General features: G+C 30.8%; 2 protein-coding genes across 2 annotated transcripts in view; both read right to left on the bottom strand.

Annotated features, from left to right (window-relative positions):
• Nucleotides 1–10867: 10867 nt before the first annotated feature.
• The window catches only part of LOC136988014 (uncharacterized), a 234304-nt gene continuing 227397 nt past the window's right edge, over nt 10868–17774 (bottom strand). Inside the window, exons 5-7 of the mRNA XM_067285785.1 lie at nt 12087–12489; nt 11348–11466; nt 10868–10977 (exon numbers count right to left, since the gene is read on the bottom strand). Of these exons, the coding sequence (XP_067141886.1) occupies nt 10891–10977; nt 11348–11466; nt 12087–12489 (609 nt within the window). The 3' untranslated portion in view covers nt 10868–10890. The remainder of the gene's footprint in view (nt 10978–11347; nt 11467–12086; nt 12490–17774) is intronic.
• On the bottom strand, nt 12821–16852 carry LOC136988028 (uncharacterized). Its single transcript, XM_067285810.1, has 4 exons — nt 16778–16852; nt 15928–15995; nt 14206–14653; nt 12821–13026 (listed from the first exon to the last, which is right to left on the bottom strand). Exons 1-4 carry the CDS (start codon nt 16824–16826, stop codon nt 12821–12823), a joined length of 771 nt encoding a protein of 256 aa, XP_067141911.1. The 5' UTR covers nt 16827–16852.

Raw genomic sequence — 17774 nt, 5'->3', positions numbered from 1 at the left:
TAAAAAAAATATTTAGAAATATACCGCCACCTAGTATTCACCCTACTTTTTATTTTTCTCCTCCTGAGACGTTTATGAGAATGTCCCGCGAAAGACGACACCAGCTGTTCTCAAGGTCATCCAGCTGTGTAAACAATGACTCATCGATGTCAGATTTCGCGGAAAGGCGAGACAAAGGAAATTGTATTTTGAAGCTTTTTCTTCAAAATTAACACATTTCTTTCGTTTTTTTTACGTTTTTATGTTTAATTACATTAAAATTAAACAGTATTTAATTAATCCTGAGTCTCAACGGGTTAATAAGGAGAAATTTTCATAATATTCAACGAAAAAGAAGAAAATTGACCCTCTCCGCAGTTTCTCCTGAAAGAATATTAATAATCTTAATGTTTACTTAAAATCATTATTATTTAAAATTAAAATGCAAAAATTTGTATATATTTATTTTATTTAATAACCATTTTTCTGTAAATAATAAACACATTTTGATAACATCCAAAAAATTGTTCTGCATCCGATGTACAGTACGAACTAACGGCCTGATCTTGGCCAATGTTTCCCATAGATCCATCGATCTGTTTCCAAAACTGGAATACCGTGGACTCCCGGGAACTTAAATTAATTTCGAAGGATTGGCCTAGTGTTTGTAATGTTTGTTTATGTCATAATATAAGTTTTCTTGCATTATTTGTATTATATCAAAATGTAACATAAACATTTTAAATTTTTTTAGAAAACCTATTTTATAGACACACAGTCACATTGATATAGAATTCTCTTTATATACAGTATATTGTGGTATGCAGACGTCACTTTATTTTGTTGGAATCAATGGAATTCGATGGTTTGGAAAACCGAGCGCAGCTATAGTTACTGTATGTTTAATTTTTATGCAGCGCAATCCACGATGTTATGATTTTATAAAGGTGTGTATTATCAGTATTCTAATTAAAAGAAAGCCCTCATAACTCAGGGAAAAAATCTGCTGCATAGATTATACAGTAGAAAACTCTTACAGCTTAGCAATAACCGTATCATTGTATTAGTTGTAATTTAAATACGAAATTTCCCATAATGCAGTAAAGCCTATTTAGGAACAATAGCCACAGGAAGCGTCTGCTTTGGCAAGTTTTTTTATTTACTAAATTCACCAAACAAGACTGTGGGCGGAACAAAAGTGCTGGTGTCGTCACAGCTACTTTCCAGACACTAAAGTACCGTCTTAGCAAAGAAATTATTACGGTGGTTTGTAACTGAGTTCATTACAAAATCTCCATTACTTCGAGACCGTAAATTACACTTAATTATTCAGAATAAAGCCGCTGTTGCATCGAGATACGAGGCATTATTTTACGTTTTAAAATACAGATAAACATCGGCGGGCAGATTGCGTCGAATTCCGCAAGTTACTGCTGGTTGCTAGGGCAAATAGATACAAAATATGGGAAATAAATGTGCAATGAAATAAATATTAACACCCTTTTTTGCATAATCTAACTGGCATTAGAGTGAGGGTGACTGATAAGTGTAGAAAATCAGGAAGACTGAAGCTAAAAGATAAAGTAAACTTAGTCCCGGATAGAAATAATTTGTTTAAAAGAAATTTATACTATAAACCAGACAAAAATGTAGATTTATTGAATGAAAAAGGTGTAGTCTATTATTTTAATTGCAGTTGTAATCCTAGTAAAACATATATCGAAGAAACTAAACGTAAATTAGGGACAAGAATAAAGGAACATATACGCGCAATAAGAGGAAATTATGCACATTATGCTGTAGTTGAACATGTTAATAAAAATGGTTGTGAAATATAATTAGATACTATTAAAATATAGAAAAACAAAACAAAATAATTACAAAAGACAATTATATGAGCACAAATATTAAAAGGGGAAAAAATAGAATAAATAATAATTTAGGCAAAATAATTAACCAATCATGGGCAGCCATTCTCGATAACGACTAAGTGAAAACGATAGCGCACTCAACACGCGACAGTATTGTAATTTCATCCGAACGGGTCGAATAATCCCCAGGAATTTTTCGGGGGTGGTCCGTTCGGATATGTCGGGCCCCGTCCCTCACCACCCGGTCGCCCCATTGTAAGCCTGGCCGAACCTATAATGGGCCTTCTAAAAGAGGCCCTCTCAGTGCCCACAGGATGGAAAGAGTTTAAAAAAAAGTATTGTAAGTTTAAGCTGAACGTTGTAAAAATAAAACATCTTCTTTTAACTGTATTTTAGAAATTGTTTGAATGATCTTAGTTCTTAATGTAATTTTAATTCTTAGAATTATGAATCAATTTAAAAATTCCACCAAAGAGCCCATCATTGTCGGGAGTTGGATTCTTGTATTTCGTAAGCCTTTTTTACACTGTATAAATTAATTTTAACGTTTAAAAATTTACTGATAATTCATTTGTTATTTGTACTTAAATAATAACCATTGTAACCCTGCTGAGGAGGGGTGTATTAGCCCGAAACACAGTTGTAAACCAAAGTATGTGTACAGGAGGCTCAATAAAGAAAGTCTGTTTTCTTTCAGAACTTTTGCTCAATTTTGCGTTAATACTTACACCAGTTTAACAGTCCTATTAATAATTTTCCTAAATTTTCGTCGGATGGTAAATATTTTTCTGTATAAATTAAAAGACACAGTCGTTTCTAAAAATTCTTCAGACGATCACCATTTTCTTTCCTGTTCTAGAACAAACTGTTGACGACCAGACCTTTCTTTTGAGGCTACTTAGCCATCCAGTTAAAAAAGTTCCTTAAAAAACAAAAAGAGTCCAATTAAAATTTCTAAAATTTCTAAAATTGGCATATTGGTAACCTTACGACGTCTTAGTAATTCCATCCTTCTCCATTCAGGGATTTCGAGTCTTTTATATCCACGTAATTAGCGCTGTCAAATGTAGATGATGCCTCTACTTCCCCTGGTGACGAATTATTGCAATATTAAAGTTTCCTAAATTTTCGTCGGATGGTAAATAGAAACAGGAAATAAAATGAAAAAGAGAACAGAAAAGAAAATGAACAGGAAAAAAAATGAAAGGAAAGAACAGGAAAGAAAAGAAAAAAAGTTCTAGAACAGGAAAAAAATGGTGATCGTCTAAAGAATTTTTAGAAACAACTGTGTCTTTTAATTTATACAGTCCTATTAATAATTTGTTTTATGTCAAAGTTGACAAATATAATGAGTATAATATTTGATATTGAAAGACAGAAAATGTCATGTCTAAGGAAATGAAGTGATATTCGTGATTTCCATTTAATATTTAAATTATTTTAAAACTGAAAACATAAGTTTTACTGTCATTGAAGTGTATTTAACAATTTTAGATAGTCGGACAGAATTAAAAAGTTAAATACAGTAAAGCATCGTTTATCCGAAAGCTTTCCAGTCGGACTGTGTCGTGTTGAATCGAACGTTTTTGATACTAGATTAACTTCTAAGGTATAAGTTTTTCGTTTTTATATTTTTCAATATATTTATTTCGTTTGTACAAAATAAAGAAATAATTTTTAACGATACAATAGCCTCTATTATTATTATAAAAATTTTCGTTAGGCCAGGAACACATGCGTAAAATTGTATGGCAGAAAACTGAATCAGAAATCAGCTTTCAGTTCACTTTCTGTTTTACGCTTTTATGCCAGAACACACATACGTAAAAATTCTGTCCGAATAGGAAACGCCACTGCCACTAACAGTACTAATTTTATTAATTTTTTCCTCTCATATATCTATCCCTTTGTACTTTCCATTTGTTTCTCCGCTTCCTCTGCTATAATATAGAAAATTTAAATTAATACACTTGTATTCCGAATTCAAATAAAGAACGTGTGATGTAAATACTAGGCCTATATATCGATTCTACTAGACCTACCTGTTATTTGAAATTTTGCATCCATAAACGTTGTTTAAATATAGTGTCTTTATACATGACACTGATGTGGTCGAACGGATTCAATAAACCCCTCTATTTCATTTATTTTTCGTTTTTTCGAGACCTTCACAATTATAGGGTTAATAATAAAATTAATATTAAATGTAAACCATACATTTATATACCAGTGGTGTGCCAGCCGTGGAAGCTGTGGAAATGTTGTTTTCCTTGTATTTTCTAAAATACAAAGATGTTAAATATTTATATAAATATTATACAGTCAAACCTGTTTTTATGCGGTGGATAGGGACCGCATAAAAAAATCGCACGAAACTTTACGACTGGCTATAAAAAATAGTTTTCGCAACACAATTGAAAAAATATTTTTTTATGCGGTCAATAGGGACCGCATAAAAAAAGTTTCACAGAAAATAACTCAAAACCGTACGAAATAGAATTTATTGACAACAGATGTCAGCACTTGACGGCATCGTTTTTTACATATTTTTGTCCAGGTGGTGTTTTGTTGACTTAAAAAGTAAATTATTTTATTTTTCGCAATATTCATGCAATAATATTACTATAATAAGTGCATTTATGCTATAATAAGTTCATTTAGCTAATATAAGTCAACGTGAGACATGACGAATCGCACGAGACTAGTCGCTAACTATACGGCACAAATAAAAAATCGCACAAAAAAGAACCGCACAAATAAAAAATCGCACAAAAAAGAACCGCACAAATAAAAAATCACACAAAAAAGACCGCATAAAAACAGGTTTGACTGTATTTATATTTTATTGTTATTATTATTAATATTATATTATTAAAATTATATTTATATAGATAATAAAATTTTAAGTAAATTTAGTTTAGTTGAGTTTAAAAAGTAATGGGCCGAATATAATTTGACCATAAGGAACTGATTAGAGATTTCGTGCTGTTTAAGTGATAAGGGCTTAAGGAAGCATTAACACTGGGCAAGTCGATTTCTCGAAATCCAATGAGTAACGTAGGTGGGCCAAATAGTGACCAGCGTGGGACGGTTCACTTTGGATTTGTCATTCCTTTGTTTCAGACGTTTGCTTTTGACTAGTGGTAAGTACGTGTTTTTAACATTTTATAGATAGAAATGTTTATGTAAACTTTATAAGGGAATTTACGTACGTAATGTAATTATATATCTCGAAATTTTCATTCTCTATTCTGTATCTTACTCTTAATAATTCGAAAGGTTAATACAGCGGTCATGTCCTTTGTTGTCCAAACCGTGATAGATTAAACAGTGAAAGATATAGTAAAATCATACCTTAGTTTTTTTTTTCTTATTTGTACTATATATGTTAGTACACGGAAAATTAATCTCCACTCTTTTCTGACGTACGGAGACTAGAAATTCTACAGTACTCTAATCTGTTTACTAAAAACAAATCCGAATAAAATTAAAAATTGTGAGGCAAACAGGTAAATCTTGAGAGAGAGAGAATTTTTTTTATTATTCATATTGTATTACCCCAAATGCATTTAGCCGTAAATAGCCTCCTCAGTAGGGCTTTTTTCAAAGAAACTTTGATGCAAGTCATCCAACAGAAACATCATACACACAGTGACTACTTCGCGTACAATCTTTGTATCCAATTAAGCTATCCCAACATTCCGCAGTAATCACTCCATTATTCAAATTCATTGTGCTGGCTTGCATGATGATTGCGTAATGTTCTTTAAATTTCCCCTTAATTACATTTTTTTCCCGATGTAATATTTTAATATTATTAATATCGATAGAACAATTATTAGCCCGACAATGTAAAAATATTGGAGAAGTATAAATTTTAAGACGTATTGAGGCCAGGTGTTCCGACAACCTTACTTGCAGTTTCCTTTTCGTTTCTCCCACGTAAAAATTAGAAGTTTCACAGGAACACGGGAGTCTGTAAACCACACCATCTTCTTCCAATAATTCTTTTTTCACATTAGGTCTTGTCACAAGTCCAAATAACCTGTTTTTTTGGATCGGAGCCAATTTAGTTAAATTATTACAAAAAATTAGTGCAATTAGTAGAATAGTTAGAAAAATTAGTAGAATATAAATGTACTAGTGTTGTAAAGGTGTAGTGTCCACTGAAGAGGCAAGTGATTGTGAAATGCATTTGGATAATAATGGATAATAACGTATGGATAATAAAGTAAGAAATATTTGCTAATTTTTAAGGTGTCCATCTCAGTTTTTAACTCATTTCGAAGTCGGATAAAAAAGAGTTGTTTTTAAACTCGTTTATTTTTAAAGAATTTACAATTTTTTAAAGATTATTGTTTTTAATAATGGAATAGTGTTCCTTGCACGGTACGCAGATGATATACTTATATATGATAGTAAAGTAACGTTTCCAGAAAAAATAGTAGAAAAAGCTAATAAGATTAATAAATGTATAAGGTTTACCCACGAGAGTGAAAAGTTTAACAGACTTAACTACTTAGACCTAACAATTATTAGGTTCAACGATCATTTAGAGTATTGCAAATACGAAAAACCTTGTAGTGCAAGGAAAGTTATAAACTTTAAATCTTATTGCCCAATTAACCAAAAGAAAAATATATACTTAATGGAAATACGTAAGAAAGATCTTTCCTAGAACGACCAGATCCAGCATAAGAGAAGATGAAATTAAAAAAATAAATAAGAAATATCTATTGAACGGCTATCCAAAAAGACTCTTTAAGAAGTGGTATAGTGTATATTTAGAAAACAGATTTCAAGTAAAAAAGGAAAAACAGTCGGTAGATAAATATGTTTCTTTCTGTTGTTAAAGGTATTTTCAAAAAATATCAACTTGCCTCTTCAAATAAGGATGTGAAGTTGTTCAGGTGCCATTTACGTGAAGAAACAACTCCGACAACACTTCAGTTGAAGAAATCGATAAAGAAAGATATCAATAGTGAGGATATATAGAAGATAGAAACTTGCCTCTTCAGTGGACACTACACCTTTACAACACTAGTACATTTATATTCTACCAAACTGTCCCAGCATGCATCTACAGATATACCAGTATTTAAATTGATAACATTTGCATAACTTTTGATGCAATAATGTTCAACGATGCTCGTTACAATATTTTCTATTTTATACAATATCTTAATATTATTTCTATTTATGATACAATTTTTATTTTTACAATATTGATGCCACGGGGATTCGTTTCTTTTTAGTCGGATTGCCGCTTTATGTTGTTCTATTCGCTGTTCAAGCTGTCTTCCTGTTTCGCCGACATAGATTTTACCTTCTGGACATGTTCATATTAAGATTGCTAATTGCATTTGATGCATCTGACATCTGTTTCAATAAATTTAGAATCTTTTAGTTGCTTCCATTGACTTTATATGCAACTTTTTGTTTAATCATTATAAATAAGTGATATATGTAAAAAATTGGACAGACTATAGTTTTAAAGTATAGTGAAATCATACAATATTGACAGAATCAGTCATTTCTTGACAGACGTAAACTGGAGGTTACCTACTAATTTCTTCGTAGTTTTAATGTAGTAATAAGATATTTAATATATTGTAGGTCTGTTAGTGACAGGTTTGGTGTATCCAAATCAACGTTATTTCGTGCTGTGCAAACAACATTCCCTGCTCTCCCAGAACTTGCACCACAGTCTATCAAATGGCTTTCGGGAGAGCTAGTGCAACAAACTATTCAAAGTTTTCACAAGAGTGGCTTTCCAAGTGTTGTAGGAACTCTTGATGGCACTTATATTGAAATTCCCGCTGCATATGTAAACCTCCACAGATACCATTTTATAATCTTGCAAGGTATGAATGAGTAGAAAATTCTCACAACTTTAACAAATTTGTTCTGTTATGAATTATATAGTTGTATATGGTAATATAAATTAGCGGTCGGCAACTGATGGTCCGCGAGAAAATTTGGGTGGTCCGTGGAAAAATTTGGACATTGATCAACTGAAGGTTACAAAAAAGTGCAAAAAAATTAATTGCTTTTTTCACTCATTGGGGGTTTTTATTCGAAACTAAAACTAAATACGAAGTGAGTGTTATCAATAAATAATGAATAAGAGACATTATCGTGAGTGCGATTGTCGTTCATAGCGGAAAAGCGCTAAGAATCCATAAACTTATTTCAAACTAGCAGATAAGCCCGGCGTTGCTCGGGAAAAAAGTAACGATAGCGAAGATTAAGATTATTACATTATATCCCTTCTTACCCGTTTTCACAGAATACAAGAATTAGGACCCCTGTTTCCAACTAATTAGAGAATTTTTAAATGGCCCAACAAATATCTTCGAGTACCCTCAAAAACGCATCTGCTCCTGTGAATCTTGCACGTCGCTTTCTCTTAACACTTCCATTGTTGCATAACACTCTCATTCTGAACACTTCCGTTATTAACACTTTCATTGTTAAAGAATACACCTCCTTCATCCCTACGTGGTGTCGTGGCTATAATTTGGCTATTCACGGGAGGGTGGCGGATATACATCTCCGCTGAGAAAGCGTCTTGGTAGCGTTGGAGCACGAGGTGTGCTTACCTTCCATGTAGAGCTTGTGAGACCTCTGTAGTTAACAATAAAGTTATGTTGTTAAAGTCTTAGATTAATAGTGAATACGGATATCCTAGCATGCGAGAATAACGCAACACGTGTACCCTACTAAAACGCAGTTAAAAACGGAAACAAAATATGCATCTAAAATAGTATAGTAGAAACTGAGTTCTTTAGGATACGCCTAAATTTTTTCCCTCTCCCTCTCGGGAATTTCTAAAAAATCCGTTCTTACTGTGCATTATCTTGGCGTACCCTAACATTGTACCTAATTTCAACTTTCAACTGCTAACCCAGGGGTGGCCAAAATACGGCCCGCGATTAATTTTTCAAAATTAGCTACTTAACTTCCAATAATTGTTGGAATGGATTTGCGATACTTCTTTATGTTTTAAAAAAATTCCATTGTAGAGATTTACAAATTTTGCATTCGTCCGTTATAAATTTACATTATTTGAAGAACGAAAGACCCCACACTCACTGAAACTCATTGTCATTCCGCAATGTCACTCTGCTTACGCTGACGTGTGACGCACAGCGCCGCCTGCCTGTCGACCTTTTCCTTTTTTTGCTTGTACGTTTCTTCAATGACATTGCGCATGCGTGAGGAACTTCTGTTATTTAACATGATTTAATTTTAATATTTCGCTTGGCCCGTGAAAGAATTTTTCTTTCCAATCCGGCCAGGGGGCAAAAACTGTTAGCTACCCCTGTCCTAACCGTTTGGGCTCTGCATTTATTATTATTATTATTATTATTATTATCAACCAATCTCGATTATAAAGATTGTGTGTCTACTTTTCTTTATATTTTGTGGTGTAACTGTAAAAATATTCAGTCAATGTCTCTATCAAATTTAACGATAGACATCATTAATTTTATTGATTGAGAAGAATAAAACATACATGTTAACGATTTGTGCTTTAATACGTTCAATAATTTTAAGAATTAGGCCTAAATAAGTTAAAGCACAAACACTTTTTTAACACAAAACATCGCAAGTAGACAATTTTAAACATTTTTGTTTTAAATTAATTTTCTTAAATGTAAACAACACACAGTCAACTCTCTTGTTCCAGAAGAAATGCAACGAAGCCTTGAAGAGATTTAAAAAAGTCCAAGCACTTTTATAAGTTACGCTTTCATAGTTATAACAATCATAAAAATTGGCTTTCTCCGCAGTTTCTCCTGGAAGAAATTTTAATAATATCAATGTTTACTTATAAACATTATTATTTAAAATAAAAAATGCAAAAATTTGTATATATTTATTTTATTTGATAACCAGTTCTCTATAAATAATAAACACATTTCGATGACATCCAAGGAATTGCTCTGCATCCGATGTAGGAACTAACGCCTCTGTTTGGCCAATGTTTTCCCATAGATCCATCGATCTATGTTTCCCAAACTGGAGTACCGTGGACTCCCGGGAACTTAAATTAATTTCGAAGGATTGGCCTAGTGTTTGCAATGTTTGTTTATGTCATAATATAAGTTTTCTTGCATTATTTATATCATATCAAATGTAATATAAACGTTTGAAATTATTTTAGAAAACTTAGTTTATAGACACACAATCACATTGATATAGAATACTTTTTAAATACAGTATATGGTGATATGCAGACGTCACTTTTATTTTGATGGAATCAATGAAATTCGATGGTTTGGAAACCCGAGTGCAGCTATAGATACTGTATATTTAATTTTTCTTTAGCGCAATCCACGATTTTTTTCAAACGTATGTATTATTACTATTTTAAATAAAAGAAAGCCCTCATAACTCATGGAGGAAATCTGCTGCATAGATTATACAATAGAAAACTTTTACAGCTTAACAATAACCGTATCATTGTATTAGTTGTAATTTAAATACGAAATTTCCCATAATGCAGTAAAGCCTATTTCAGAACAATAGCGATAGGAAGCTCCTGCTTCGGCAAGCTTTTTCTATTTACTAAATTTACTAAACTAGACCGTGAGCGTAACAGAAGTGTTGTGTCGTACAGCTACTTTACAGACACTAAAGTACCGTCTTAGCAAAGAAATTATTACTGTGGTTTGTAAATGTGTTCACTACAAAATCTCCATTACTTCGAGACGTTAATTACACTTAATTACACTTAATTATTCAGAATAAAGCCTCTGTTGCATCGAGGTATGAGGTATTAATCGACGATTTAAAATACAAATAAACATCGGCGAGGCGATTGCATCAAATTCCGCAAGTTACTGCTGGTTGTTAGGGGCAAATAGATAAAAAATATGAAAAATAATGGGAAGTGAAACAAATATTAACATTCTTTTTTGCATAATGTAAATGGCGTTAGTGTGAGGGTGACTGATAACCTTTACCAACGAAACGTAAAGTAAGAATTAAACTTTACATAATACTTTACATACCTTCTTAAGTAACGACCACTCTACTTTCTTCGTTTTAAACATGGACACAGCACAGACGGAAACTTGCGAAGAAAATGCCAAAAAATGTCCATGCAGTTTGTAGTTTCCTACAAAGAATGTAAACATTATTGAAAAGAATTTCAAATGTAAAATTTTACAGTTATTTCGATTACAAAAACAATTTCATATAATTGGATATTTAATCATGTGAACGAGTATGAAATTTGGTATTGAAAGACAGGAATTGTCATTTGTAAGGAAATTAAGTAACTTTAGTGATTTTCATTTAATATTTAAATGTTTACAATTTGAATATATAAATTATTTTAAAACTGAAAACAGATTTTATTCTCATTTAAGTATATTTAACAATTTCAAACATGGAGAAAAATCGAGATAAAATTGAAAGTATGTATTTAGCAAAAGTTAATGAATTTATTCGTCTAAACTAATGAAATGTAGAAAATATTTTCTCACTCTTTCGTATTCTTCAATGGTTTCGTCTTTGGATAAAAATCTATCATCCTCATTTTTGCTATTTTCGCATTCAGTTAAGTCCTGCAACTCCTGCTTTTCTTTCTGTTCATTATCGTACCCTAAAACTAAAAATTTACACTTCGTTATTTTCTTAATTTGATTATAATAGCAATAATATATTTTTATTTTTAATTAGGTATCTTCAATAGTACAACGATGCCATTTTCTGCTTTGCACGAGTCAAAAATGACTCTCGTAACTTTAGGATTGGCGGAAAAGAAGAAACCACGCCATTATGTATAAGAATTACATGCAATTTTCAACTGAAGTAAATATTTATTCAAAAATACACTGTATTTTTTAAATATTAAATAGGCATTGTCGAAAAGCAGAGGCTAATTTAGTGAATTGCATCTTCTGTTGTTGTCGCATAAATGACACGAACACCGACGTAATATTGTTTTGAGACAATTGAAATTTTATTAAAACAATATTCGAATTATTCTTTCATGTCACACCGCTACAAATGCTAATTTCAATTTATGTTATATGTGTCGTTACTGTACATCTAATACACAAAATTCGGTCAACAATATTCTTAAGGTAATGAAATTATAAAAAAATATATTAAGATCATACGAAATAATTATGATAAATGTATACTGATTGTGTATTGAATTGTTTGATGCTGTATTTTACCTGGATAGTAGTGTATTTTGAATAATTGTTGTAATCTTACCTTTTTTAGATTCTTCACTTTTAGTGGATTGAATGACTTGTAGTGATGTTGAATTTGTATTATTAACAAAGTTCTCTTCCTCAATGTCATCTCTCATAGAAGATATTGATGACACATCACTTTCAACATTCTTTTGTTCAATTTCTTTAATCGACTCGACGTCATCATCGGAATGTTCATTGTTTATTAATTCACTGTCTGTGTGGATGGAATCGTCGTCTTCCGATGATGCATTTTCGAATTCAAACTCGTCTTCTTCATAAATGATTTCGTTTACGAGTGAAAATCTTTCTAAATTTATAAAAGCCCATTTTAACGGTCTGTGAATGTACAAGTCGTCCACAGTTTCCGTGAATTGTTCCGGAGAATAATCAAGATCTTCATTCTTTTGCTCATCGAAATTCTGTAAAACAATGAAAAATAAATAAATTTATTTCGAAATTTTGAATTAACTTAAAAGTATGCTAAATTCATATTCAGCAATTTTATTTCAAATTAATGTAATAAAAATTGTATTGTACGTTTAATGAATACAGGGGAACTTGAAACGATTCTGATTTCTGTTAGAAACAATATTAAAGTACTGAAATTGGTTTTTTTATTAATGGCAATAAATTTATTTCATAATAAATAAAAATTTTGTATCCTATTTCAATAATACATTATCCTAATTGATTTTTCAGTAATATACTTTAAATTGATGTAAGAATTAATTTGAATTAATATAATATGTATCAGCTTACGTTAGAGAAAAATTTTTCGTCATCAAAAATATCAGAAATTTCACCAATTTTTGTTTCTCCTTTTGTATTTGAGCGTATTTCTGGTTCGATAATTTCAGTAATATCTGCATTTTTAGCGAAATTTCCTGCACTGCTCTGATCTAAATCAGGAGAGATAGTTTGATCGGTGTCATCGACACCAGTTGGAAAATTAGGAACTAGTATATGAAAGAAAACAGAGTAATTATTAAACCAGGTGAATTCAAGTATTATATAACAATATTTCAACGTGTATTTAGAATATAATTTTATAGCAAAATCTAGATATTTATAAATACAAGAACACAAAAATTTCTATTGTTTTTAAAAAGGAACGCGTCAGAAAATTTTGTGGGCAAAGCATCAGGTTCAAGTATACAATGTACTCGCTAAGTACTAGATAATTGGGCTGCAATTTGAAAAAAAAAATTGTCGATTTATAAATTCCCACTATTGTACAGGGGCAAGCCACTTCTCATTAGACATGGAAAGCGAATTAAGAATTTATTTAATTTCGAATATAATGTAAAATTGCAGCCCAGCTTTGTTACGATGTCACAACAAATAATCGCTAGCATTGGTTTGCAAGATTGCCAAACGCAAATTAAATAAACAATACTCATGCGTATTTGGTCGAATTACTTTCAAGTAATGTAAACCCAAATCTTCAGCCCTGTAAAAGGAATGTTGTAAAAATTGAACTCTAAAACTCCCAGAGAAGAATAAGAGAATGCGATATTAATGGTTTCATATTATAAATTTAGAATTATATAAATAAGAGAAAAAAACTGCAGAAAAAAATGGAGATAAATTTTTTTAATTTTACAACGTCACGGTTATTTGATAAAAGAGAACGAGAGAAATTGCAAATATTGTTATCCTTAAATGGAAATGCGCTCTTATCATTGGCAACTTGACTTAATTATGAAAAGTCTGCATTATAGATATTTAAATGTAAAAAAAAAACTAAATTTCTGTCTGTAACGCCTATTTAATTTTCAATTTATTGTCTAATAAGAATTAAATCAAAAAATATTTTTATACTACCAAAATCGCGATGAAAATTAACAGAAATTAATAAATAATTTCAATTAATAAAACAAAAATAATTACATTTTATTTTATATATTGAATGCTTAGTGAAAACGTAAGATATTTTCTTCCTTACTTAAAAGACAACACCAAATTTAAAGATGGTTTAAATAACAACCTCAAATATCTAACTGCAATCTCGACAGTAGCAATGTATAAAAATATACCCAAGTTTCATAAATATTTCTATATTATAATTAAATTAATACTGCAATAATATCAATAATGTGTACCTTTATTATGATTTAGTGAACATTCCATCGAACCTGAGAAGAAAGGAGTCTCTGCTATACATTCAGCGGTGGGCTCGCATACCAACACTTCAGTTGCTGGCTCAATTTCGAAAGCTACCGATGGTGTATACGTTGGAACTTGTGCCAACGATGCACTATTTGACTCTTCTGTCATTCGTTTTTCCTTACACACTTCTAATGCTGGCTTATATCCGGTCACTTTTGACCAAGAACTATTTTTCAACAATGGAATTAACGACTTCCATCCACCCACATCTTGCACTGGCCCATATTGACAGAATCCAGGCGATGGTATAAATTGGGGTGTTCCAGTAGCTATCCCGTATTCTGGGATTTGAAAAAGCCCGTTTTCAACCATTTGAATTGGTGGTTCGTATCCACCCACTTCTTGCACTGGCCAGAACCCATGCAATTCAGGCGCTTCAGTAGCAAGTCCATATTGGGGCATTTGCATTCTATCCTGAAATAAGAAGAATAAAATTGATTAGTAATAACAATTTTAAGTATAACATTGAATGTTTCATTTAAATTCGAATTATTTTCCATTATAATTAAAGGCAATTATTTATTTCACAATATTCTATAACAAAGGTATTTAACAGGAATTATTTTGTGATTTAATAATTATTAATATATACGAAGCCAATTGGCTCCATTTGTTTACTTGTTTACAATTTTATTTATTACCTAATGACATTAATTTAAACTTTCATGAAATACTTTAGTAATTAATAAAAAAATTATATTTTTAAAATTGTGTTTCACGAAAACCTAATTGTTTTTTACACGTGTACAGTGTATGAGTAGAATTTGAAGTAATTAACATTAATCTCAGAGAAGTAAATTTCTGAAACAAACATTAAATTGTTTAGAGGCGTATATTAGGCTTTTAAATATCGACATTGTACATCTACATATAAAATGTCATTCTGTAAAATGTCCCACAGTTGATAGTACCAAAGCATTGACGTTTATACCTAAGTCACAAATTGTTTATTGTATATTAAATAACGTAACTTAAAAAGAAAGGAATAGAAAAATGTATTAATTTAAAAATTCATGGTTTTTCGTAAAAGAATTATTGTTCTCTTTATTAATTATGTTGTTGGAGATCGATAATGTTGCTGCTTAATGTCGAACAACATTTCTACTACGCAAGATTTATAAAGGTCAAGCGTAACTGATGCACCTTCTCGTATTCTCAACCGTATGTTGACTTTGATTTCTCACTAAACATTCAACACAACAGTCAAAATCTATCTGCACGAGAATTAAAATAAAATTTCTCCACGCTTCCGAAATATTTAAACACAAGTTATCTATTAGAACAACGTTGTTGAATTCTTGATATTTTTTCAATATAAATACTACAGACACACGAAGCAATCTAAAATATTTTGTGAGCTTTTTCTGTTTAAATCTGGTCTAATTAAAATATTTTGTTTCTATCTTGGACACTAAAAACAGAACTGTACATTTACGACGTTAGACAAATACAGTTTGCTTTATATGTTATTTTGTGCAGTAAGTAAGAGTCTAAATACTGGCACGGGAGCTCGTATGCACGCTCCTTTAAAGTGTTTGTAAGAACATTGAAATTTTTCAGTGTGTTTACGTATTAATTTTTGCTTTGTATTTGGCTTACGTGAGAATATATTTTACTTCTGTTTCTGTCAGAATGTTATTTACTCGATTTTAAGTAATGCATAGATCAGAATTTTTAAGTAAACTTACCTGATGATTATTAAAATAAAAGTTATTACCCAACGGCAAGTAACTTCCAGCAAATAAATCTTCGCAATCTGAAAACAATCGTTATATGAATATTATTTATTTTTTCAACGCAATTAAAATATAATGATTTCTTTTAATGTTTGAATAAATTATGACAAATCTTCCAGTCAAGTAAAAAGTTGTGTAAAATAAATTTGTATTAAAATGTCTTATATATTCTGGTGTTATCTGACTTATTTCCATTTTGCATGTAACACCGGAATGTCAGATAAGAAGAAAATCGTCAATTATTAGTTGTACAAAAGCTGTTCAACGTTCAAAATGTCACAAACATAATTAAATATTATCAATTACATTCAAAGATATTTCGTTAATCTTCGCCCAATTTCTAGTGTGTTTAGTTTTTGCAGTTAAGATATTCTCTTAACGCAGTTTCTAGATAATAAATAAATAACTAAATATACTTAAGTTTGAAAGTATTATCGGTGCTTAACACATTTTCTCGGTCGTAATTCTTATTAGCTCATTGGTAGGTCTGGCTTATAAAATTTGCGCTCAGAGATTTTGTTTTATTTTATTTGTATGCGTTACTTTACTTTGAAAAAAGCGGAATTAAATTACTTAGAATTAATTCTTGACAATTAATTGTTATTAATGGCATCGACTTATTTTTACTTCTAATCTTTTCTATTTCAGAGAGAACATAACAGCGGCGGTTATTACAATGTACTGTATAATATTTTCGGGTTATTTAAACGTCTCGAAAAAATTTATTATCAGTTTCGTATTTTATATGCAATACGGTATTATATAAAAGTCTTAATATGATTTTAAACATGAATTGACTTACTTAAATAACTCATAACGTTGAAAAATATTCGCAGTCGCAAAATTCGCATCGAAAGTCTTCGACAATAAATTCTCAACAATCTTAACGCGTATTGTTAACGTAACAATAGAAAACGTAAATACGTGATGCTAACCGCACATCGCTTGTTTACAGTGACGTATGTTAGTGAATTACACGTTAATATCGGAAAGGTACAGTCAGTTGAAAAATTTAGAATAATTTAACTGCGTGACAATGTGCCGACCTTTGAATGACAATAACTTGAGAAAACACGAAAAAACTATATAACCAGATGTTTGGTCTGGTCTTTTAATACGAATATTTTCACATAAACATTTTCTCCTAAATAAAGCATTAAGAAGTCATTTCACTTAATGCACATTTAGAGTATTTGAAATTGTGGTTATATTCATCGTGATATTCTAATAGTTGCTTACTTCTCTTTTCTTATCGACGAGGAATTACTTAACACCCCGTCGTTACAATGCCGGGCTGCAATTTTTAATCATATTTTTAATATATTTAATTTAAAATATATTCTTTGTACCTCAATTTTTTTCAAAATTAATCGTGTTTTTTGTCCGTGCACGTCGTACTTTTCGGTTATGAATGGAACCATGCTTCCGTTTAAGTGAAAAGTTTATAATTACGTGACTTCCCGTGCAAAGCGGAAGTTTCTGTATGATTTATCGAAGCATTCTGCCTCTATTCTTTCTATATCTGCTATTGGCTTTCATCTGTCTGTCTCTAATTATATCAACACACCTGGATTTTTTGCCGAGCATAAATTATTTTCTTTCTCAAACGTTTTCAACCTACATATTATAGGCCATCTTCAGGCTTACGATTACCGTTCCAAAACGGAATGCAACGTTTTTCGAATACGTTTCATTTTAAACTTAAAATATTTACAATAATTGTGTATATTAAATAAATGAAAAAATAAATAAATACAATAAATAAATAACAGTAAATAAAATAGAATAAAATAAAATAG

This window comes from Centruroides vittatus, unplaced genomic scaffold (genome assembly GCF_030686945.1).
Source record: "Centruroides vittatus isolate TY-2023 unplaced genomic scaffold, ASM3068694v2 scaffold_3038, whole genome shotgun sequence".
NCBI classification, from domain to species: domain Eukaryota; kingdom Metazoa; phylum Arthropoda; class Arachnida; order Scorpiones; family Buthidae; genus Centruroides; species Centruroides vittatus.
Note: the sequence above shows the minus strand (reverse complement) of the source record. Positions and strands in the feature narration are given on the sequence as shown.